This window comes from Lampris incognitus, chromosome 6 (assembly GCF_029633865.1).
Source record: "Lampris incognitus isolate fLamInc1 chromosome 6, fLamInc1.hap2, whole genome shotgun sequence".
Classification (NCBI taxonomy): domain Eukaryota; kingdom Metazoa; phylum Chordata; class Actinopteri; order Lampriformes; family Lampridae; genus Lampris; species Lampris incognitus.
Window position 1 is genome coordinate 54,564,007 of NC_079216.1, and position 25,396 is coordinate 54,589,402.

Below are 25,396 nucleotides of genomic sequence, written 5' to 3' on the forward strand. Positions count from 1 at the left end.
CACCAATCTTCCGAGCCGTCCCGGTCGCTGCTCCACCCCCTCTGCCGATCTGGAGAGGGCTACAGACTACCACATGCCTCCTCCAATACATGTGGAGTCACCAACCGCTTTTCACCTGACAGTGAGGCGTTTCACCAGGGGGACATAGCGCATGGGAGGATAACACTATTCCCCCAGTTCCCCCCTGAATAGGCGCCCTGATCGACCAGAGGAGGCGCTAGTGCAGCGACCAGGACACATACCCACGTCCGGCTTCCCACCCGCCTGACAAGACCAATTCTGTCTGGAGGGATGCTCGCCCAAGCCGGAGGTAACACGGGGAGTCAAACCGCCGATCCCCGTGTTGGTAGACAACGGAATAGACTGGTATGCTACCCGGACGCCCCACCAAAAACATTTATTTTAGCACGGTTAATGTTTCACCTGTACAGTCTTAAGCAAAACCTCAAGTCAAAATGTTAATCATGCTATCTAAACGTTTTGGGGCATTTAATGTCATGTGCATGTCCTGTGTCTCTAAATCCATGTTGATGTCTTCGACTGTGCACATGAATTTTTTTTTGCATGCGTGCATCTTTGGGACAGTATTACCACATGGCAACATCTGTTTTCACTGTGTTGTGGTGACATTACTACTGTGTACTTTGATTTTCCTGTTGTCTGGCTCTTGATGATCTAAGGCGCACCTACATTAAATACACTCGACTTGACATGCTTGGCTATGATATGACCATTATGTAGCAAATGTATTACCACTTCATACAGTACAATTATAACTACATAGCGCTAGATGTTGACAGCCGTTAACATTCAAATGGACCTGCATTGGATCAATGCATTCACTAAATGAGTGAATAAAAAGTCTATAACGCCTGCAGTTCAATGCCTCCGTGGCTCTGGTTCGTACCCAAGAGAAAAGAGCTCCATGGCCTTGACATGGAGCCTCTCTCGGGGGGTGATGTCCTGGGTGGCGGCCAGCTCCACAGTTTGCCTCACAGCGTTCCCCAGTCGCTCATTTAGACGGATGGAGCTCCCTGTGCCCATCAGCTCCAGCCCTGTGCTTATCACATGCCCCATCACTGTAAAGGACCAGGGACACAGTGTTGATTATCTGGACTCTGTCACCGCAATAAAACAGTTTGAACAGCATAGTGGTTGCACTGGTAAAAGATTAACACTGTGTGCTGAAACCCAACTGGAGAAAACCTTTGAACCACCACCGTAATAGGTCGTCAAGTCTTCTTTTCCCCTATTCTTAGATCCCCTGAGTTAGTTAAAATTTAAAAAAAGAAATGAGAGGCAAGTAAAAGCTTTGCCTGAACTCGCTAAAAGTTGATCAAGCCAATAAAAGTACACCTTTAAGCACATATTTATTTTTGTTAACAACATTGTTGTTAACTGTCTATACATCAAAACCTGCAGCTAAAACTGTGTTACATACAGTAAATGGCAGGTGTAAGTCACCCAGCAGCAGGAGTGACAAGGCGTTCAAGGAGTTATCCATCTGGATCATGGAGTCAGGTGAAGTAACACTAACCGGCATTCTTACCATGGCTGGAGACACTCCAGTCTCCATCCATTATCCAAACCACTTATCCTGCTCTCAGGGTCGCAGGACGCTGGAGCCTATCCCAGCAGTCACAGGGTGGCAGGTGGCTGTCATCAGCCTTCAAACAATATCTATCAAACATCAACCCATTCAGTGACTTTGTCATCCTTGTTGCCTCATGTCAAACCACATCCTTACTTACCAAAGTCTGGATCAGCTGTCTTGATTGCAGATATGCAACCTTCAATTCCTCCAAGGGCTTTATCGTTGCGCCATGTCACATACTGGGTGCCAAAGAAATGGTCAAGTATTACTTCTATTACGGTACACAATAGACAACTTCACTGTTAGCATGAGTGTGAAAGGGTGCGAGACAAATACTTGGTGAGTATTATTACCTGAGTGAGCATGGCATCATAGATTTTACAGGCCTCATTACTGCTGGTGGAGAGTGAAAGGCCCTCAGCATGCCATGCCTATTATGAAAAGACATATTGATAAAGTTTGAAAATGTCATGTCTTTGATTTCAGAGAGCACACAAACATTAAGCAAGAGATAAAAGAAGAAAACCCATAAAAATTTACCCCATCCACAAATTTTCAACAACCCACACATTAATCACATTTTTCTGTTTCAGAATTTGACAGACACGGAAGCTGACAAGCATGTTTTTATCATTGCCACTGCAGCACATTTTGAAAAGCATTTATTGAAGACAAAAGTAGAGCCCATCCTTTGATCCACATGACATTATGTTTTACTCTCTAAGTGGTATTCTGTCTATTTTGTCCCGTAACAGATGGTTAAAATAAAACTGTGTATACATGTCACAAGTGGTAACTAACAGACTCGAAATCGATGCTGCCGACATGTAAACAAAACTACCGAAATGTACATGTCTTTCTAGTTTGACTGTGAGCAGTAATAGTAATAGTTACTGATTAAATTCATTCATTCATTCCTCTTCAGCCGCTTCTCCAGGGTCGGGTCACGGTGGCAGCAAGCTAAGTAAGGCATTACAGATGTCCCTCTCCTCCAGCTCCTCCTGAGGGATCCCAAGGCATTCCCAGGCCAGATTGGACATGTAGTCCCTCCAGTGAGTTCTGGGTCTACCCCGGGGTCTTCTCCCAGTTGTCCGTGCCCGGAAAACCTCCAAAGGAAGGCGCCCAGGAGGCATCCTAATCAGATGCCGAACCACCTCAACTGGCTTCTTTCGATGCGAAGCAGCAGCAGCTCTACTCCGAGCTCCCTCTGGATGTCCGAGTTCTTCATCCTATCTCTAAGGCTGAGCCCAGACACCCTACAGAGGAAACTCATTTCAGCTGCTTGTATGCACTATCTCACCCTTTCGGTCACTACCCAAAGCTCATGACCATAGGTGAGGGTTGGAATGAAGATTGCACTTGTTGATGATTTCAACTCTCTTTAAAGAATTCACAAGTGGTAAAAGTGTAAATAATATATAATACAGCGGTGATCCATTCTGGGATTGACCAAATGAAGGCTACAATCAAAGAGGTGGGAGGTAGGCTGTCAACATGGTCCGACGAGGTGGCAGCTTTGCAGACTACGGTAACTGATTTGAAAGTAGAGGTGTCAGGGCTTAGAGAGAAATGTGAGGACATGGGGGGGAAGAATGAGATGCAGCAACATCAGGATACTGGGGGTAGCTGAGACGAATGGATCAAGCTCTACTGCATCAGTCTCAAAGCAGCTGAGAGAAGCGCTACAACTGGATAAAGATGTGCTTGTAGACCACTCATATAGAAGCCTGGCTTCAAGAAGACTAGATGGAAAACCACGCACCATCGAAGCTAAACTCCACTACCATCAAGACTGTGTCAAGGTGCTGAGCCATGCACGCACTTGAGCTCGACTTTGATTCAATGGGATGACAACTGCTACCTTTCTGGACTACACTGCAAGCATCACCAAGAACAGAGCTGCATTCACAGCGGTTAGGAAGTTGCTCCGCAACCATCGGGGTATCTGGTATGGCACACTATTCCCAGCCCGACTCCGCATCATGCACATCAGAGAAGAGAAGGAATTCACAGACGCAGACAAAGTGATGGGCTATGTTGAGAAGTACATCTTCTTACAACAGAGACTGGAGTGTGAGTGAGAGACTGAGCATGATGTGCTCATATGTTATTCCAATTTAAAGCCTACCACAATGGGGCAATAATTCATCCATTTGCATTTAAAAGGGGTGTGGAGGTGAAATCGGCTTAACCAAGTGGACTGTTTTCTGCTGCTGTTAATGCCTCCACTCCTCTCCTTTTATTTATTTTTATTTCTTGACATATGGGGTAGGTCACCCTCAGTCATGGGCCAGTGATGCTTTGTCTCATTTCGAGGCCATCGTTGACAGGACAGCACTTGTTAAAACATATTATCACTGTTATTGCCGATGCTATCAGATTTTATTATGCGGTGCAGTTTATACGCAGGTGTTAAATGACATCATCCCAACAACGGAGGCTTGAGTGTGAACATGAGACTGAGCTTTATGTGCTACTACGTTATTCCAATTTAAAGCTTGGCCCAAGGGGGAAATAACTGATCCGTTTGTATTCATAAGAGGTGGGGAGGTGAAAGTAGCTCAACCAGGAGACTGTCTTCTAATATTCTGATTTTGTTAATGCTCCTCTCCTTTATATTTGTCTCTTGACATAGTGTCAGTGGCACAGTGGCACTGTGGTTAACGCGGTCACCTCACAGCAAGAAGGTCGCGACCCCCCGCGACCCTGACAGCAGGATAAGCGGTTCGGATAATGGATGGATGGATGGATGGATGGACATACAGTGTGCGTTGTCACCCTCAAACATGGGCTCATAATGTTCTGCTCCACTTTAAGGCCAACTTAAACAGGGCGATGTTTGTTTAAACATATAATAACTGTTTTTGTCATTGCTGCCACTTATCAGCATAGTTTATATATGTAGTGGTTAGGGAACATCGGCCCAACAACCAAGACTGGAGTGTGACTGTGAGACAAACCTTTATGTGTTTATACACTATCTCAATTTCAAGCTTGCCCCAATGGGGCAATAACTCATCTATTTGTATTCATAAGGGGTGGAGAAGTGAAATTGGTTTGACTGGAGGACTGTTTTCTAATGCCATTAAGGCTTCCTTTTATCTTTTATTTATTTTTATTTCTTGACACACAGTATTAGTCATGGGCTTATGATGCCGTTACATTTCAAGGCTTACTTTTATGGGGCAATATGCGTCTGAACATATCACCGTTTTTGTCATTGCTACCAGTTATATTTTATTGTGCAGCAGCATTTATGATATCATATCATAATGCGCTGAGTTGTCTTCATATAGGAGGCTCGGCGGCAGCTTAACTGGTTGGCTCTATAGAGTTCCTCAACACAAACACTAAATGTATGGATTTGATTTGGAGGAGTACAGTGTTCACCTTGTTTTTGTGGGGGGGGGGGGTATACCACCATAGAGACGGTAGAAGTGTTTTCCCACTATGATGATGTTCTGGCTGCTCATTTGAAATCAGTGAGGGATGTTTTAAAAATATAATCGGGGGTTGGTTGGGTGGTTCCTTCACCAAAAATTTTGGTCAGCAGCCGCCACTGCATGGCAGAGATTTATCCAACATGTAAGGCTGATGTTCTCTGGACCACTGCATGACAAAGATGACCTATAAACCTATAGCCTACGCTACGTGTCTAGGACACTCACTAAAACAGAAGTCAACTATTCTCAGATAGAGAAAGAAGCACTTAGTATCATCTTTGGGGTGACCAACTTTAATGACTATCTGTATGGACGAAAGTTTACTCTGCTTACAGACCACAAACCACTCCTAAAGATACTAGGGCCCAAGACTGGAGTGCCTACATTGGCAGCAGAGGTGGTCATTAATTTTAGCAGCGTACCAGTATGACATACGTTACAAGCCATCCTTACAACATGCAAATGCGGATGCATTATCGCGTTTACCACTACAGACTCAAGAGACAGACTCAGATTATAGTTGTGTTTAGGGTCTCATTCTTGGATAAAATGCCAGTGTCCTCACAATCCTCACAAGAGATTGCAAAACAGACAAAGACTGATGCAGTACTACAGAGAGTGAAGCACTTCACATTGACTGGTTGGTCAAAGCATTTGAATGAAGATGAGTTAAGGCCATACTTCATAAGAAACACTGAACTGACTGTTGAATCTGACTGTGTGATGTGGGGTTTCCGGGTAACCATACCAGAGGTGTTAAGACCACAGATGTTACTTGAGTTGCATGAAAACCACCAGGGAATGGTAAAGATGAAGGCATTAGCCCGTAGTCACTTTTGGTGGTCAAACCTTGATTCTGACAGTCACTGGTAAACAGTTGCCAGACATGCCAGTTAAACAGACACCGACCTGCCACAGCTCCTGTTCACAATTGGAGCTGGCCTAACCGTCCTTGGCAGAGGATGCACATAGATTATGCTCAGAAGGGAAAGTTCAACTTCCTAGTGGTCACTGATAGCTATTCACGTTGGCCAGAAGTAGCTTTGATGGGTAGCACTACATCTGAAAAGACCATAGAAGTTTTGAGGGGATACTTTGCCACTTTGGGTCTTCCAGACGAACTTGTGTCTGATAATGGACCACAATTTGTATCTGCTGAGTTTGAAACATTCCTGAAAAACAATGGGGTGAAAACCATTAAAAGTTCTCCTTACCACCCAGCTTCTAATGGGGCTGCGGACCGTTTGGTGCAGAGCCTGAAAACAGCTCTTGAAAAGGGAAAGAGTAGCAACATGATGTTGCAGCACTGCATACACAATTTCCTATTCTGTTATAGGGGTACACCACAGTCTACTACAGGGAAAACACCTGCAGAATTGTTTCTCAGACGTCAATTCAAAACCAGGTTGTCTCTCACCAAACCTAATTTCAGAGTCCATGCAACAGAGACAGGACAGTCAACATTCCAAGCAAGCAGATAAGTTGGCACAAGTCAGACACTTCCTACCAAAACAGAAGGTGTTGGTTCGAAACCACAGGGGAGGGGAAGGTGTTAAATGGGTGCATTGTAAAAGCACTTGGTCCTGTCACATATCTTGTGAAAGTGTATGGAAAAGTGTACAAGAGACGTGTCAATCAAATGATCAACACTGAGATTGAGAAGTGTAATGTGTCAGATGAATCTGATGATGATCTGAGGGTTGTTCCAAATGTATCACATGCATGTGTAGCAACGCCTGTAAACGCTCCAGAATCCACTGAGAGGGCTGTGCAGCAAGGATCCAGTGATACTGCTCCCTCCTCAGTTGCAGAGGGTGTCCAGAGGCTGCAGCGGCTTGTGAAGCCGCCTGATAGATTAAATCTGTGAGAACCTAGTTGTTGTTATAACAATGTAATGTTGAAAAGATGTAAAAAAGAAATGTGGTTGTACTGTAAATGTACTGGGTTCAGATTTCAGGGGAGGAGTGTAGTGTATGGAGATACACACGGAAGCACATGTTTTTATTTGCAGTAATATGTATTTTAGGTTTGACCTGTGACCCTTGACGTCTATTGGTTGTGTATGTTGTATAAATGTAGATGTGCCACTCTGGTGCACGCCCCTTGGAAGAAGACAGAGCAAAGGTCACTCGTGTTTTCGTGCCTGCTTAGCGCAGTCGTTTTGTAATGTTACTACGGTCTAGCAAATAAAAGAGGAAGACCAAGATACACCTTGATCATTGTATAATTCAGTTATCCTGTAGATACACGACAACTATGGTTTGGTTGTGGCTATAAGGTCAAGGTAATGATCTGCGAGGACGGTTGTCCCTTGCGGCATGCCATCGTGATGACCAGGAGGTGGGATCTCGGTGCATTCGAGACAACCGTCGTCAAGGGGCATCTGGGTTGCGTAGCAGTCTATTCCGTTGCCTATCAACATGGGGATCGCCAGTTCGAATCCCCGTGTTACCTCCGGCCTGGTCGGGCGTCCCTACAGACACAATTGGCCGTGTCTGCGGGTGGGAAGCCGGATGTTGGGTAAGAGTGGGGTAATTGGCCAAGTACAGTGTACAATTAGGGAGGGGAAAAGGGGGTGGGGGGAGAGAGACAACCATCATCACAGTTTTCGTCAGTGCAGATTTTTGTGCAACACCCCCAGTACTGCTGGTTTCAGGTAGCTAATGACAGCTGTTGTCCCAGGTGTAAAGCCTCCCTGATTGGAGGCTGGAATAATTGGGAAAAACAGGTGGGTTTCACATCCTACCCAATGAACCTTTGTCCAGTAAAGAAAAAAAAACATTGCAAATTTTGGAACGCAAATAAAAATCCCAGAAACGTGACCGCAAAGCCTCTTCTTCACTATCTGGTGGTCGAACAATGAAACACCTGTCAGATATACTAGTCACAAGGGTAACTTTATTCAAACTTGAGAGAATAATATTTTCAATATGATTAAGAAAGCAGTTTTGTCCAGGCCCCAAAGGGTCAGGGGGTCCCTCAGATAGAGCCTCTGCATTGTCACCAATATTAAACTGTGTGTTAATCACAGCTTGCTGTCAGTGTTTTTAAGCTACGACTTCGTTATTATCAATGATGGCTTTCACTGATCTCCCATTAGTGGCTGAGAGAGGTGAACTTTGTTAATACGCTGGAAGGCGGGCGGGGGAGGGGGCCGGGGTCTTATCCAGTCTCAAAATCCATCTAAGGAGTTTCTCATTTTGTTTATAGCTTCTTTTTTGGGGGGGGGGGCTTGCAACTTTTAATACTCTAAAACACTGTGATATTCATAGTGTTTTGGGTACAATGCCATCTTGTAATTTCTTTGCGTTTCAACAAACGAACAAAAATGGTTCCCCCACCAGTGAAGAAACCTTCACCACCACCTGACCTGGATACTCATGGATGACTGCACTATGGAAAGCGTCACAAAGCACCTTTTCTTTTCCCCTTTTGCATGTGCAGCCTGCCTCCGGTAGGAGCTGCATGACGTGTACGTTTATCTTCTATGCCAGGGGTCGGGAACCTTTTTGACTGGGAGAGCCATAAAAGCCAAATATTTCTAAATATATTTCATTGAGAGCCATATAGTATTTTTAACGTATAATAAATTAAATATGTCTTACTTTTAATGCGACTTCTGGTGCTGCATGGTTTTGCTGATGGCCTTGTAGTCTGGTTCATACGTGGTGAGGTTGAGCTTCATGCAGGCGTTGAGGCTTCCATCAGTTAAACGTGAGCGTAGGTTGGTCTTAATGTTCCTCATATGCGAGAAAGACGGTTCACATGCATATGTAGAGCCAAACATGGTCAATACGGCAATACTCACGCTGCATTGTGTGGTATGTCACAGGAAGCTCGTTCCAAGTTTTAAGAATCAGCTGGTCTTCAGGTTGAAGATTTTTAATTTCTGTCCACTTGTGTTCCCTCGCCAGCTCTGCTCGCTGTCGCGCAAGACTTTCCAACTCTCCATTAAGTGACTTGAACTTACTCATCCACATGTCTGATGCCTTCAGGTCAGCAACTTCCAGCTCAAAGTCTCCGATAGAGACCCCGGGGATGCATGTCAGGTCGATTTTGTCCACTGCACACTCATGTGGATGAGTGATGAACTTGAAAAGACCAGTGCGCGCACGAAATTCTCCAAAACGTGCTTTGAATGACTGCAGGAGATTGAACGTAAAGCCAGCTAGCTGCTGGAGATCCAGATGTTGAGTGGAGTCACTTGCTAAGCATGCATCTCTAAATTGTTGCAGTCTTTCAAAGTGCAGAAGACGACCTGTTTCAATGTCCCTGAGAAAGACTTCCAGCTTGCTTTCAAATGCAAACACTGCTTGTTGAAGGGATGAGATTGTATTTCCAATACCTTGCATTTTCACATTGAGCTGGTTCAGATGGCCAGTTATGTCCACGAGATAGTGAAACTGCAGGAGCCAGTCAGTGTTGTCTAGCTCAGGATGCTTGACGCCTTTCATTTCAAGAAAAGTCCGGATTTCACTCAGGCAAGCTGCAAAACGGCTGAGCACCTTCCCCCTTGACAACCAACGCACGTTGCTGTGTAAAAGCAGACCGGGATAATGATTCCCAACTTCTTCTAACAGAGCTTTAAACTGGCGATCATTTAAAGCTCGGGCAACAATAAAGTTGACCACTCGAATGACCAGAGACATCACCTCACCAAGCTCCTGGCCACACGTCTGAGCGCAAAGCGCCTCCTGGTGCAGGATGCAATGAAAACTTAGGATGGCTCTCTTTTCATGTTCACGGAGAAGCGCTACAAATCCTTTGTTCTTCCCCAACATACAGGGTGCACCATCAGTACAGACAGAAATAAGTTTATCCATCGGTAGTTTTTTTTCTTTAGCAAACTCCATGAAAGACATGAATAAATCCTCTCCTCTTGTTGTCCCGTTCATTGGCAAAACAGCCAAGCTTTCCTCACGCAGTGTGTCACCTGCAGCATACCTGGCAATGATACTGCACTGAGATAGATGGCTAACGTCTGTTGACTCATCTAACGCGAGAGACAAGTATGTCCCAGCGTTTATGTCCTTAATTTGTGTTTCCTCGACTTGATTTGCCATCATGATGCTACGATCGTGCACAGTTCTTGCTGACAGGGGCATGTCTTTTATTCGTTTGATTATCTTGTCTTTATTTGGGAAGTCATCAAACAGTTCATTGGCCACATCAAGCATGAATGTTTTGGCATACTCGCCATCTGTGAATGACTTTCCATTCCTTACTATTGCCAAAGCCCCCGCAAAGCTAGCGGAATTCCCGTCACCTTGCTTGGTCCACACACGTAGTTGCTGCTGACTCGTCTGCACTCTCCGCTGTAGCTCCTCGCATGCCCTTTTCCTGCTGTCCCCCGCTGGATATTTCGATGCAAATGAAGCATGGTGCGTATCGAAGTGCCGCTTTATATTTGACCGTTTCATCGATGCAATTTTATCATTGCATATTAGACATACCGCAGATCCTGCTCTCTCCACAAATGCAAATTCCTCTGTCCACGCAGCCTGGAATGCACGGTAATCATCGTCTTTTTTTCTTTTCGCCATCTTTTCCGTTACAAGGGTTGAAGCGGATAAACTAGTTGGCTATCTGATAAAATTGATTTCTTCACCTTTACAATGACCCGGACATGCTCGCGAGCCATTGGTTCCCGACCCGACCCACGGGTGACCCGTGACATTTATCTTCAAAACTAATTTCTGTTTACTTTAAAATGACACAGTATTATTAAGAAATATCACAAGTGTTTTAAAATCAGTTCCAAACTGATTTTTTTGAAAAAAAAATAATTTTCAACTCAAAATTGTCTGGGAGCCATATGCCGTCACCGGAGGAGCCATAGGTTCCCGACCGCTGTTCTATGCAAAAGGATCACTGACGTTGAAATGTGTTCAACAAAGAACGGAGGAGGAAAAGCCACTGAAGCTGAGCTTGAATGGAAACAACAAAGACCGTAAACAGGACCGGACGCATTTGTAAAAAAAAAAAAATCGCGTCGATCTAACGCCGATTTTCTTTTCTTTCTAACGCCAATTTATTCTTTCTTTCTAACGCCAATCCTTCTGACGTCTCGGAAAACCTACTGATGACGTAATGAAGCCGTACACACTTGAAACACGTGAGCAATTATAATTAACACACTGACGCGCGCCCACGTATGGTTCGACGAGCTCGGTTCCAAAGGCAACAGCGTAATTTCCTGCGATCCCATAAAACCCTGTTTAAGAACGCAACAAAGAAAACAAAACGCGCCACTTTTTGCGTCAACTTCTACGCGCGCAGAAGTGCTGCGGTCGTGTCACCGAGCTATTTATTAAGCGTAATTAGCTGAATTCATGGTTGTGCGCCCTACTTTGTCCTCGCTGGGGGTAAACCCGGGTTGACCTTTCATTGCACAATATGCCGACCCTAAATGTCGACAGTGTCTCTTCCATCCAGCATTTCTGGAAAGATCTGTCAGTTCGGCGCGTTGCGTGAGATTTTGGCCGCTTACCTTGCAGTCTCTGAAACTTGGCGCAGTCATCTCGGGAACCTACTACTTCACGTAGTTGTGAGGAGAGGTTTCTGCGCTCACGTTGGCTGCTCGGAAGGAGTGTGGGAAAACGTGGAGTGGATTTCCCTTATGGATCTGGTTTCCATTTATGGCGTTGGTGCCCAATCATCGGAATCAGAAGCAGCTTTTTTTCGCCAAGTGTGCCTATGCGCACGAGGAATCGGACTCCGTTTCACAGCAGCTTCTAGCACGTGCAGACGCACAACACCCCCCCCCCAAAAAAAAACCAAAACAAGGGGGAAAAAAAGTAAACTGAACAAGACATTGGAGGCAAGCGTGTATGCACAACAAGTATGCACTACTATACAGTCTTGTTATGGTTGAGTAATCAACCTACACCCATATATTACACCATATTGCTTATATACTATATTGCCCTTCCCAGTTAAAGGGAAGGATTACAAGATGGTTGTGAGACCAGCTATGTTATATGGTTTGGAGACAGTGGCACTGACGAAAAGACGGGAGGTGGAGCTGGAGGTGGCAGAGTTGGAGATGCTAAGATTTTCATTGGGAGTGACGAAGAAGGACAGGGTTCGGAAAGAGTATATTACAGGGATTGCTCAGGTTGGACGGTTTGAAGACAAAATAAGAGAGGCAAGCTTGAGATGGCTTGGACATGTGTGGAGGAGAGATGCTGGGTATATTGGGAGAAGGATGCTGAATATGGAGCTGCCAGTGAAGAGGAAAAGAGGAAGGCCAAAGAGCAGATTCTTGGATGTGGTGAGAGAGGACATGCAGGTGGCTGCTGTGACAGAGGAAGACGCAGAGGACAGGAAGAGATGATCCGGATGATCCGCTGTGGCGACCCCTAACAGGAGCAGCCAAAAGTAGTAGTAGTAGTAGCCCACATTGTAACCATATCCAGGGGTGGCAATCTTATCCAGAAAGGGCCGGTGTGGGTGCAGGTCTTTGTTCCAGCCAAGCAGTTACACACCTGTGTCTCCTAATCAAGTTCCTCAGCAAAGACTCCACTGGTTGATTAGTGGGATCAGGTGTGTAACTGCTTGGTTGGAACAAAAACCTGCACCCACACCGGCCCTTTCTGGATAAGACTGCCCACCCCTGCTACCATTCCACAACCCATCATGCCCATATACAACGCTATATACTCCCACTATATTACACTATATTCATTTATGTACCAGAAGTATACAATATATATTCACCTACCATCCACCTCACATCTACATACTATATGTAGATGTAGTGGTTGTAACCTATACTAAGTTACAACCACAACAATAAATCTATACATTACAACCACAACAATAACAGCAATCATTGTAACCAGTATACAGCAGTTGAATATCGTTAGCCTCATAGGATAAATGCCTAAGTCATTTTTTGGCCAAATTGAGATTTCTGCCTACATGTGTTCTCCTCAAGCTGCTACATCACCCTGGATTAGTGCCTATGTCCTAAGCCAATCAGAACACTTTTTACATTCAAAAATTACAATCTGCCTAAGTCACTCGTGTGACTTGAGCATTTTTACGTTGAAAAAAATAAAGAAAAAAGTTGCATACAAGAAAGGCTCCTGGTGCTTGGCTTTCTCTCTTTCCTTATCTGGTAAGATAATTAATATTTCTTTGATTTACTGTAGGCCCAGTGTAAATGTACTCAGTGGATATGAAAATGCGTTTTTTCTTATTAAACCTGAAAATCGTAAAAAATGACGTAGGCATTTATCCTAGGAGGCTAACGATATGTATTTACAATTGTACAATCATGTGCCATGCAGGGCAGTATGTGTACCCTGCCCCCCCCCAACCCAACCCTACACCATCTGATTTGACATTAACACACCTCTCCACCAGACAGGTGAGGTGGAGTGATCAGGGAAATCTGCTGGTGTAGCGTTGCGCTGGAATGAAAACTTGCATACACGTCCCTCTACTGCACGGGACCGAGCTCCACTGACGGTAAAACAGGACAGGACAAGACAAAACAAAACAAAACAAAACCAGGCAGACGAGTCAAAAGAACAACTGCATTGTTTTATTGCCATTTCAGCATACATCCAACACCCTAGGTATTTTAGCTACATGAAGCATTTTTTCATTACAAGTTGTGTCAACATAACGGTTTAAAAATTAGGATTCCTTTACTTTACATATAATACAGTTTGCACACATGTTAATAAATATCAATACAATCCTGTCACTTATCTCACTTGTCACGCACCATCTAAAACAGCAAGCCTTGAAAATGTTGTAACTCTTCTATTCACAGCTCATTCGATATCATAAATACAGCCCCTCGTCTTAAAACTCCTCACAGAAAAAAAAAAAAAGAAAAAGTGACAACTCAAGATTTTTACTGTCTGCAGGAAGGCTATGGGGTTCAAACACCCGACAGAAACTACACGTTCCCGTTGGAGGTCATTGCAAGTTGTTCACGGGGCATTTTGCATTTTCCTCGGTTCTACACTTAAAATCTGCTGTTGTTTTTTTTAAAACATGTTGTATAAAAGTATATTTAAAAAAAAGCTGACTTCAACTGGGATACACAAACGTGCAAATTCCTCAAAAGCCTCTAAAAAGTAAACTCCAGGAGAAAGAAAAAAATATATCCGAAAACCGTAAATTGAGAGAGAAACGAGAAAGGCATCTTGTTCGAGGGCAAAAAAATAAAAAATAAAACGCAAAGTATAACACTGCCATATAGTGAAAGCATGCGAGTTGGTGTGGTTTCTTCCTTTGATACTGCAGCGTGTCCACCGGAGACGATCCTGAGGCACGAGGGCGAGCGCCGCGTTACGCCGACCTGCCGTAAACCCCCCCCCCCACATCAGCTTCATTAAGGAGAACTTCAAAACGCTGACATAATTACACGGCGGGGGACTCATCTCAACCTCACAGAAGACCAGTTCCTCCTCAGATTACTTGTTTTAATAGCTGGTTAAAGCTCGCCATCCATGACCACGCTAGGACTCCCGGAGCATCCACGGTTAGATATGGACAAGTGATTGTAAACAAAGCCGTCAGTATGATGAAGAGTGAGCGGCGGCCCATCTCCACACAGCCAGACCCGTACACATCTCTAGCGGGGTACTGAAGTGTCCATATACCGTGGCGATATTCTGTGTATTCTGGGTTTTTGTTTCTTCGTCCTTTAACCATGCTCGCTAGTCCACTTTTCAGCATAAAAGACGACATGGATGCACTTTCCCTGACGTGCCTGCAGGCTCCATTCCCGGCATGCCGTGGTTCGTGGTTGCTGGAATACGCAAAAAAAAAGAATGAACAAGTGCAAATTGTCGAGATTCCGGGGCACTCTCCTGTGAATGCGAAGGATATGAAACGAAAATGTATTTAAAAAACAAAAACACAAAAAAGTTGATCTGTTAAAACAATCAGAGCTAATAAATATATGTTAATAACCACATTGCCAGATCCAACGTATTCTTAGTGTCGACTCTTTGCGAGGAGCCGGTCCTCTCAACTTGTTCCCTGCGGCTCCTCGAGGTGTGAGAAGCGGGTTGGGGAGCGGATGAAATGGCAGCAAGTTGTCTCTCCCCCAGTCAGAAGTCAGTTGCAACGGAGACCGAGTTTGAAAGCGAAGACTTTGGTCTGTCTCGTTGCTCAGCATTTACACCACACATTGTGAGCGGTCCTTTCAACAAGATGAGAACACCCCTATTTACTTGAAAAGGTCATGTGTGCTAAATATATATTCACAAAAACGACAATCATTACAATTCCTTTACATCAGCAGGACCTAAAAGCATTCTTCCCTTTCGAATGATTGAGATTAAAAGTTATTAAAATCCTTAAAACAGTCTCCCACTACTCCCCTGCTTTAGCGAATGCTCTTTATAGTTGTGAAAATTAGGTGGAGACAATCGTGATCATCAGCATTAGCGTTTTATATATGTCCATCCATCCATTGTCCAAACCGCTTATCCTGCTCTCAGGGTCCCGGGGATGTTGGAGCCTATCCCAGCAGTCACTGGGCGGCAGGCGGGGAGACACCCTGGACAGGCCACCGGGCCATCACAAGGCCCTCTCTCTCTCACACACACACACACACACACACACACACACACACACACACACACACACACACACACACACACACACACACACACACACACACACACACACACACACACACACACACACACACACACACACACACACACACACACACACACCTAGGGACAATTTAGTACGGCCGATTCACCTGACCTACATGTCTTTGGACTGTGGGAGGAAACCCACACAGACACAGGGAGAACATGCAAACTCCACACAGAGGATGACCCGGGAGGCCCCAAAGGTTGGACTACCCCGGGGCTCGAACCCAGGACGTTCTTGCTGTGAGGCGACCGCGCTAACCACTGCGCCGCCAAATATTTCTATATATGTGTTGTAGGGATAACACTCCATTAGCAGGCATAAAGCTAAGTAGTCTTCCGCATGTCTCTGAAACACCGCAATTGGGTCCACTGGTGATGTCACTGGCACACAATCCTTGACTGTGAAAAATTACTTCCTGCTTTGCTAATAGGCTTCCTTGTATGGGAAAATGTGAATAATAAAGCTACATACAGATTTATATTGTAGCAGTGATATCAGCCTATCAGCAAACCAGGAGGTAGGTTTTCATATTCACAAATTGTCCGCCAGTGACGTCTCCGGCTGACAATTTCAGCGGCGTTTTGGAGATGCACACAGCAGACTGCTCAATAGGGATGCACCGATATCAGTTTTTCACTGCCGACACCGATTCCGAGTTTGAATCTTTAAGTATCCGTCAGTACAGTGTACCGATCCCATCCATTACTTTTCCTGAACAGTGCAGACTTACACCATTAGCATGGGGTTAATGGGAGAGCATTTGAGACAGAATCTTTTTTTTTCCACCATTAAAGAAATACAGGCTTCCATACATCCATCCATCCATTAACCAAACCGCTTATCCTGCTCTCAGGGTCGCAGGGATGGTGGAGCCTACCCCAGCAGTCATTGGGCAGCAGGCGGGGAGACACCCTGGACAGGCTGCCAGGTCATCACAGGGCTGACACACACACATTCACACCTAGGGACAATTTAGTATGGCCGATTCACCTGACCTACATGTCTTTGGACTGTGGGAGGAAACCGGAGCACCCGGAGGAAACCCACGCAGACACGGGGACAACATGCAAACTCCACACAGCGGATGACCCGGGAAGTCCCCCAAGGTTGAACTACCCCAGGGCTCGAACCCAGGACCTTCTTGCTGTGAGGCGACCGTGCTAACCACTGTGACACCGTGCTGCCCAAATACAGGCTTCCATGAGCCAAAAATGCAGCAAATTAAGCCATTTTGCATTTATTTATGACGTTACTCATGGCTTTTGGTATCAGATTTTAGTCTTGGGTATACCGACATATACTGATAGCAGTATCGGTATCAGGGCATTCCTACCGCTCAATATTTTGGCTGCTAACTGAGTGTAATTCCTAAAACAGGCATATATAAATAGAGAGAAATGTTGACAATCGAGATTGTTTCCCTTGAAATTCTAGTTGCCTGGTGCCAGTCCCTCCACCCTTAGGGAGACAGTGAGGTGGGCAAGACTGCAGAGTAACAACCAGGCCTACCTATGTGCAGAGGATATGTAAACGTCATTATAAGACTGCTTCAACTGAAATGTCAGTAAAAGCCATAGTGGGAAAACACACTACACATTCACTGCTGAAGGTGCGACAGTAGGACCAAGTGCCTGTGTCCGTTTACATTACAGAATGTCAGCGGCAATAGACAGTTCTGCCTCCTAAAACCTTCCAATTGTAGACTGTCCATTACGGAGTTTCAGGCTGACAGAACAACCCTCCACACCTGAACTTCCCTCTTGTGGGGGGGGGCGCACACAAACAAACATATTTACTCCGTTCCCTCGTCCCGGGATTTTAGGCAAGGCGGGGGGGGGGAACAAGAGATTTTCCTTTTTTATTGCCCCTATGTCCAGTTGAGGTTGAAGCCCTTGGAGAGCATGACGGCCTCCAGGTCCTTGTCTTCCTCCTTCTCCCGGAGCCTCTGTTCCTCCAGGAGGGCCACCAGGGAGTCGCGCTGTTCCACCACCTCCAACATCTCATTGAGGATCTGCTTCTCCTGAGCCAGCTCCTTCTCAGTCTTCAGGTGGTCTGAGACAGACCAAGGTCCGAATCAAAAATAAAAGGAGAGTAAGGGAAAGAAGGAAGAGGGGGGAAAAAAACAGACAGGAGAAGAAGCACATTTATGTTAGCAAAAATTCCAGGAGAGACAAGGAAATGTTGATCGATATGGATTTAAGGGAATAAGCTGCGTAAAACCTGCTTCACACCAATGTGGCACCAAAATGTGGCATGAACTGTGGGATTTATCTATTGTCCCCCCCCCTTTTCTCCCCAATTGTATCTGGACAATTACCACACTCTTCCGAGCCGTCCCAGTTGCTGCTACCGCCAGCCACTTCTTTTCACCTGATAGTGAGGAGTTTCGCCAGGGGGACGTAGCACGTGGGAGGATCATGCTACTCCCCCCAGTCCCCCCTCCTCCCCAAACAGGCGCCCCGACCGACCAGAGGAGGCACTAATGCAGCGACCAGGACACATACCCACATTCGGCTTCCCACCCGCAGACACTACCAATTGCGTCTGTAGGGACGCCCGACCAAGCTGAAGGTAACACTGGGATTCGAACCAGCAATCCCCATGCTGCTAGGCAACGGAATAGACTGCTACGCCACCCAGATGCCCTAAATGTGGGATTGATGTGTATGAATTTTCCACATGAAAAATGTACGCATTGGCTCCGGAGCAAAGTTTTTGTGCTCTCATGCTCTAATTTTGTACCTATGGTGGCGTTCAGACAGGGGATTATGCTAGCATGTGAAAAATACGTGCGAGGCGCGTAGCTTCTTCTCCATTTTGACGGACCTACTCGGTCAAGGTGACGTTTGCACCAGCTCCAAGGTGACTGTACAGAATGACAGAGCAAGGCGCCATGAACGCGTTATGCGCAACAGTTAAAATATGTTCAACGTTTCTGGTTGGAGGACGTGCAGAAAAATGGAGGAAGTGAGGTGGAGGTAGATGAGCTGTGAGTTGTGTTGTCTCATCTAAATAAATAAAAAGCAGCTTGGATGTGAGGCAAAAAAACTGCTGTCGGAATGCCTTAAGGGGGAAAAAAACTCAATTATGTTTGAGAGGAGATGAAGCCTAGAAGTACAAGCAGTGAGGATGAAATCATCCTTTTGAGAAAGGAAAAGAAATTAAGAAATTATTGAGTCTAACCGGTTTTGGGAAGATGAACAGACCATGACGAGGTCATTAAATCCAAGCTGTATGGCAATCTCATCTTTAAACTCTGCATTCATGTATTCAGCCCTTTTTTATCATATAATATTGGGTGTTGTTGTCTTTTTGAACATGTAATATTTAATTTGTGTTGTTTATTAGAATTTGTTTATTGGGTCTGTTGTGTAGGTTTATTGTTCATTTCAATTTAATATTATTGTTTTGTTTCATCTGTTTTTTTGTTGTTTCTTTTTTTACATATTCAAAATAAATCAAAACCAGCGTCCAGGTTGCGTAGCGGTCTATTCCGTTGCCTACCAACACGGGGATCACCGGTTCAAATCCCCTTTTTACCTCCGGCTTGGTCGGGCATCCCTACAGACACAATTGGCTGTGTCCATGGAAGCTGGAGTTGGATATGTGTCCTGGTTGCAGCACTAGCGCCTCTTCTGGTCGGTCGGGGTGCCTGTTTGGGGGAGGAGGGTGAACTGGGGGGAATGGCGTGATCCTCCCTATCTCCGGGTGGAGCAGCGACCGAGACAGCTCGGAAAGGTGGGGTAATTGGCCGGGGGGGGGGGGGGGGGCGGCTGGTGACTCCACGTGTATCAGAGGAAGCATGTGGTAGTCTGCAGCCCTCCCTGGATCGGCAGGGGAGATGGTGCGGCAGCCGGGACGGCTCGGAGGAGTGAGGTAATTGGCTGGGTGCAATTGGGGAGGAAACATAAACAAATTTATTTCAACGATTGTGTATTTTCGCTGGTGGAAATCCGCAAAAGCAAAAACTTGAACCCATTTTTTTTTCTAGCTGCACTTAAGTTTCATACTGGTGTGCATGCCTCCATGGAAGCATGCATGTTCTCATCAGCAAATAATTCACATGAAAATTTGTGTTTGGTGTGAAACAGCCTTACCAGTTGGGTACTTACCTTCTACCGCCATGCGTTCCCTAAGGTCCTGCTGGAGCCGGCTCTGACGATCCTCTAGTTCAAGCTCTCTGGCACTTGAGGTCAGAATGGAAATCACACAAACAGGTGGAAAGACCAGAGACAAGAATGCTAGTTTAGTTTCAATGATATACTGTAGGTTTTAACCATCAACTGTGTAAGAAGTAGACAACATGGGTGCTTTTGAAAAGGAAAGCCAAAATATCTCTCGTATGCTCTCATGGCAGTTTACAGTACAACTTTAACCCTGCCCATGCACACATGCAAGTGATCAGAGCACAGGCCAAATTAACCTGTATGCCGGCAGCCATACCAACATGTACCCTGGCTCTGACAAACGATGGAAGCTAAGCAGGTGTGGGCTTCGCTAGTACTTGGATGGGAGACCTCCCAGGAAAACTGGGTTGCTCCTAGAAGTGGTGTTGGTGGGCCAGTAAAGGGGCAGTCTTCCCTCTGGTCCTAAAAAAAAACAACCCCCAATGCCCCAGTGCAGTGATGGGGACACTGTGCTGCAGGAGATGCCGTCCTTCGGATGAGACGTTAAAACCAAGGTCCTGACTCACTGTGGTCATTATCGCAAAGAGTAGGGGGTCCCCCGGTGTCCTGGCAAAATCCCCAACCTGGCTCTCTCCATCTGGCCACCTAATCATCCCCCCATGTAACTGGCTCAATGATTCCTCCCTCTCTACCTCAAGCTGATGTGTGGTGAGCGTTCTGGTGCAAAATGGCTGCCGTCCATCACCCAGGTGGTGCTACACATTGGTAGTGGTTAAGGTGAGTTTCCCCCCTTCACTGTGAAGTGCGTTGGGTGTCTAGAGAAAGTGCTACATCAATGTAATCCATAGAAGTTATTTGATGATATTCAGAGGAGCTTGGTAGGGCCACTGACAGCAGCAGCCGACTCAGTACAATGCCAGGGGTTGTGTATGTAATGGACAGGCATGAAGACCATCGGCCTCTTTTACGGAGACTGGATTCAATTTTCTGCTGGCAGCGAACAAAATGGCAATATTTTGGCATCAAAATTGTGACTACTGTCCCGTTGACCAATCTTCTTTACAGTCAAAGGTTTTAACATTTCTTGTCATCTACTCACCTTAATTTGACAATGCAAACGCATAAGTCAGAAAAAGTGTTGACAACAATGGTGCCAGGGAATGCATGCCACATTGAGATATTTCTACTCTAAAAAAAAACGGAAGTTAAAATAACACCTCAGATGATGTTCTTCACGGGTACATTTGTACTGCCAGCAGCACCAACGTGAACTAATTCTACCTTCTGAAAGTTTTTTCCCCAGTTTTTTGTGTACCTAAGCAAGCCTAGAGGAGGAGAAAAAAGAGAGATTACCAACTCCTCAGTTATCATAAGAATTGGCATGGCTAGCAGTAAAGCTGGGGTTATGCGAATCATCTAATCCATGTCCGGGGAAAATCTACTCCATGTATATTTATCCAGGGATTTCAGGAATATGCTTACAATATCATGAGCTCCGACTCGTAGCGCACCAGGGCGTTCTTCTCTTGGACCAGTTTGAACCACTCTTGCATTAACTTGGGATCATCTTTCTTGCCCATGCCTGGAGGGATTGAGGGAGAGGAAAACGGATGTGAGAAATCAGACAGCAAGAGGATACTGTTGATGTGACAGGGACACAGGCAACGCACAGTAATGACAGCCAAGCTACGTTTGTCCTCACTGAGGGATGGCGAGGTGGAAGAATGGACTCGGCACAAACATTGGTGAGTTTGGCCATACTTTGAATGGCACTCAGAAGATGGCGTGGAGATACAGGTATCGTCTGTAGGCAATGTACACGCGCGCACAACAGGTAGCACCTGTTGTGGCGAGGTTGAGAGTTTGTGTTACCCAGTCGGGCCCTAGTGTCAGAGACAATTGCTATGTGGAAGCGATTACCTCTTCATTTAAATGTCTTTCCCCTTCAGAGGGAGCTGGACAAGCAGCGGCAATAAGCTGCCAAGATGTTACACAGCTATACCCAAGAATCAATGGAAATTCATCCTTCCCTGCCCACATATTGCCCCCTCAGCAGAAATAAAATCATGTCAGATTCTATTTATGCTGAGCGATCTGAAAAAGGGAGGGTCGTGAATTTTACTTCCACACTTGACACAATGATTAGGTCAAATGTTCACATGATCGATCGTCATTGAGACCAATGGTGACATTCAAACTCCTCCATTAACTCTGGCTCGGGGCAAAAGCGTGTTCGGTACTGCTGGCATCATGCAGAATATGGCAGCACGGTAGACATCACAATTATAAGCACAATCAGTCAGAACAGCAACAGACTTTTCCTGTAGCCCCAATGCGTACACAGAAAGCCAATCCACACGGCATGCTCGGAAAAGTCTACGACAGTAGCGACACGTCCTTTTCATTATCTGTCTACGGCAGGTGGAGCCAAGCGGTTTCGGTGAAATACCGGAGGCACGACTTGATGCAGCATGACATACTTAGCTGGGTAAGAGGAGGCTCTTGCAAAATGAAAAGGAGAAACATTGTACACACATAAATTGCATGGCTGTGGTCTTGGGGGCTGACTTTTGCTAATTACCAGACAAGAGACACAGAGAGGGAGAGAAGGAGAAACACAAAGCTGGAAAAAGTTTCCCCTACACGGGATGAAAACGTCTCTAATGAGCATTCTGATGGGCTTTCTTTTTCGTTGCCTTCCCCCCCAACCCACACGTCTCTTTCATTTCACACTAGTTCCACCATCACTCCTTGGCTCCAGACTCCCAGCAGAACGGTAAGACGAGCCACAGGAAACGGCTAGGAACGCAAACCAGACAACGTACGGAAGATCAGGAAGGCTCAGGCAGGTTCTCCCTGTGTCCCAGTGACAACTGTTAAGACGCAAAATATATAAATGATCCAGTTATTTTTTTAACGTTCGTTAGGTCGAAACCTAGAATATCCATCCATTATCCGAACCGCTTATCCTGCTCTCAGGGTCGCGGCGATGCTGGAGCCTATCCCAGCAGTCATTGGGTGGCAGGCGGGGAGACACCCTGGACAGGCCGCCAGGCCATCACAGGGTCCACACACACACACACACACACACACCTATAATTTAGTACGGCCTGACCTACATGTCTTTGGACTGTGGGAGGAAACCGGAGCACCTGGAGGAAACCCACGCAGACACGGGGAGAACATGCAAACTCCACACAGAGGACGACCCGGGATGACCCCTCCCCCAAAGGTTGGAGTACCCCGGGGCTCAAACCCAGAACCTTCTTGCTGTGAGGCGACCGCGCTAACCACTGCGCCACCGTGCTGCTCGAAACCTAGAATATCTATGACATTATCGTCACACGGTGCAACTTCCTCGTTTTCTGAACCACATGCTTGCCCGTGAGCTCGGCATTTCTGAGGTGTTATTATTATTATTATTTACCACTTTATCATTATCATATTATTTATCTAACATAATATGCTTTCATATTTCAAGAATGCCCAAATCATAAAAAGCTAGCATGGAGCCAAGAGACAAACCTAGTATGACGATCTTTCGTCACCCGTTAGTTGAACAGCAAACAGAACATGCTGGTGATTAAACACACACACACACACACACACACACACACACACACACACACACACGCCACAGCAGAGCAGCTCCCCCTTAACATGGCAGCTACAACGAAGGACAAGGGAGAAAATCATACAAACTAACCCCTGTCCCGTTTTCTTTAGCGCTATAAACTCTATGCAACTATACATCAGTCTACAATTTACACTGAAAGTTTTGCAAAATATCATTCACTCCAAGTAAGTATCCACTGCTGCAATCCCACGTGCACATTTTTTCACATCTAAACATGAGTCACAACTATGCAAAGCTAGATGATCTCAGGGTACCAGGAGAGGAGGGGTCACACTGATTTTTAGGTATTATCAGAGGAAAGTTACTCCAAATAATGAGACATGACCAGTTCTATAGCTTTCTGGTTTAATTAAAACCATTAATCTGAATGCTTGACCCCTACAGTGAGGGGGTCCGGGGGCTCTGTTATACTGTGGGGGGCATTTTCCTGGCATGGTTTGGGTCTACTTGTCCCCTTAGATGGAAAGGTCACTCCAAATCAACACGAAGTTATTCTGAGTGATCACCTTTATCCTATGATGAAACATCCTCCCCCTCTTTTCTCCCCAATTGTATCCAGCCAATCAAGCCGTCCTGGTTGCTGCTCCACCCTCTCTGCCGATCCGGGGAGGGCTGCAGACTACCACATGCCTCCTCCGATACTTGTGGAATCACCAGCCACTTCTTTTCACCTGACATTGAGGAGTTTCGCTAGGGGGTCATAGCACATGGGAGGATCATGCTATTCCCCCCAGTTCCCCCTCCCCTCCCCGACTGACCAGAGAAGGCACTAGTGCAGTGACCAGGACACATACCCATCTCTGACTTCCCAACCGCACACACGGCCAATTGTGTCTGTAGGGACACCCAACCAAGCCGGAGATAACACAGGGATTCGAACCAGTGATTCCTGTGTTGGTGGGCAATGGAATAGACTGCTACGCTACCCGAACGCCTCGATGATGAAACATTTCTATTCTGATGGGAGTGGTATCTTCCAGGATGACAATGCCCCCATCCACAGGGCACGAGGGGTCACTGAATGGTCTGATAAGCATGAACATGATGTAAATCACATGCTATGGCCTTCAGTCACCAGATCTCAACCCAGTTGAACACCTATGGGGGATTTTGGACCGACGTGTTAGACAGCGCTCTCCACCACCATCATCATCAAAACACCAAATGAGGGAATATGTTTTGGAAGAATGGAGTCCATCCCTCCAGTAGAGTTCAAAGAATTGTAGAATCTATGTCAAGGAGCAGTGAAGCTGTTCTGGAGGCTCGTGGAGGCCCAATACCTTACCAAGAGACACTTTATGTTGGTTTTTTCTTTAACTCATCATCTGTCTATATATATATATATATATATAGAGAGATAGGTAGATAGAGAGCGAGAGCGAGAGAGAGAGATAAAGTTGAAAATCATGATAGTTTCCTCTTTAACATCTCTATATTTTTCTCCTTATGATGGTTTTGAATTAAAACCTGAAGCTAGACAACTGATCATATCTCTCAAATTATTTGGAGTAACTCCACTCATATCTCCAGAAAAAAAACGCCTCAGCAGTTGGACGAGGTCTGGGAAACCTTCCAGGGAAATCTACTGAGTGTCAACACACACACACACACACACACACACATACACACACACACACACACACAGAAAGGACAGGTGACAGGACAGAGAAGGAGAGGGTGGTGGGAGATGACTAACTGGGAGTACGGGGGGTGGGGAGGGGAGGGGAGGGTCTGGAATTTGGGGGTGGAGGCTCGGTTTCCGCAGATCCTTACGGTTGCCGTGGTAACCAGCCGCAACCGTCAGTGGAGGCGGCGAGGTTCCGTTTACCTTCAGGGGAACAGCAGGGGCAGAGGGACAGAGGTCTCCGGCGAGGTGTCCCCACAAAGGACTCAACTTCCACAAGACAAAGGGAAAGAGCGCGAAGGAGTGGAGTGGAGGCGGGAGGGCGGGCGGATGGAC

General features: G+C 45.9%; 2 protein-coding genes across 6 annotated transcripts in view; both read right to left on the reverse strand.

Moving 5' to 3' along the window:
* The window catches only part of ttc38 (tetratricopeptide repeat domain 38), a 37,323-nt gene extending 25,723 nt beyond the window's left edge, over positions 1–11,600 (reverse strand). For both annotated transcript variants that reach the window (XM_056281476.1, XM_056281475.1), the window contains exons 1-4: positions 11,528–11,600; positions 1,948–2,025; positions 1,752–1,833; positions 908–1,079 (exon numbers count right to left, since the gene is read on the reverse strand). In XM_056281476.1, the coding sequence (XP_056137451.1) occupies positions 908–1,079; positions 1,752–1,833; positions 1,948–2,025; positions 11,528–11,557 (362 nt within the window). In that variant the 5' untranslated portion in view covers positions 11,558–11,600. The remainder of the gene's footprint in view (positions 1–907; positions 1,080–1,751; positions 1,834–1,947; positions 2,026–11,527) is intronic.
* Positions 11,601–13,572: 1,972 nt separating this feature from the next.
* mical3a (microtubule associated monooxygenase, calponin and LIM domain containing 3a) overlaps positions 13,573–25,396 on the reverse strand; it is a 111,376-nt gene continuing 99,552 nt past the window's right edge. For all 4 annotated transcript variants that reach the window (XM_056281174.1, XM_056281173.1, XM_056281172.1 and 1 more), the window contains 3 exons: positions 21,282–21,381; positions 19,785–19,858; positions 13,573–17,724 (listed from right to left, as the gene is read on the reverse strand). In XM_056281174.1, coding sequence (XP_056137149.1) covers positions 17,540–17,724; positions 19,785–19,858; positions 21,282–21,381 — 359 coding nt within the window. In that variant the 3' untranslated portion in view covers positions 13,573–17,539. The remainder of the gene's footprint in view (positions 17,725–19,784; positions 19,859–21,281; positions 21,382–25,396) is intronic.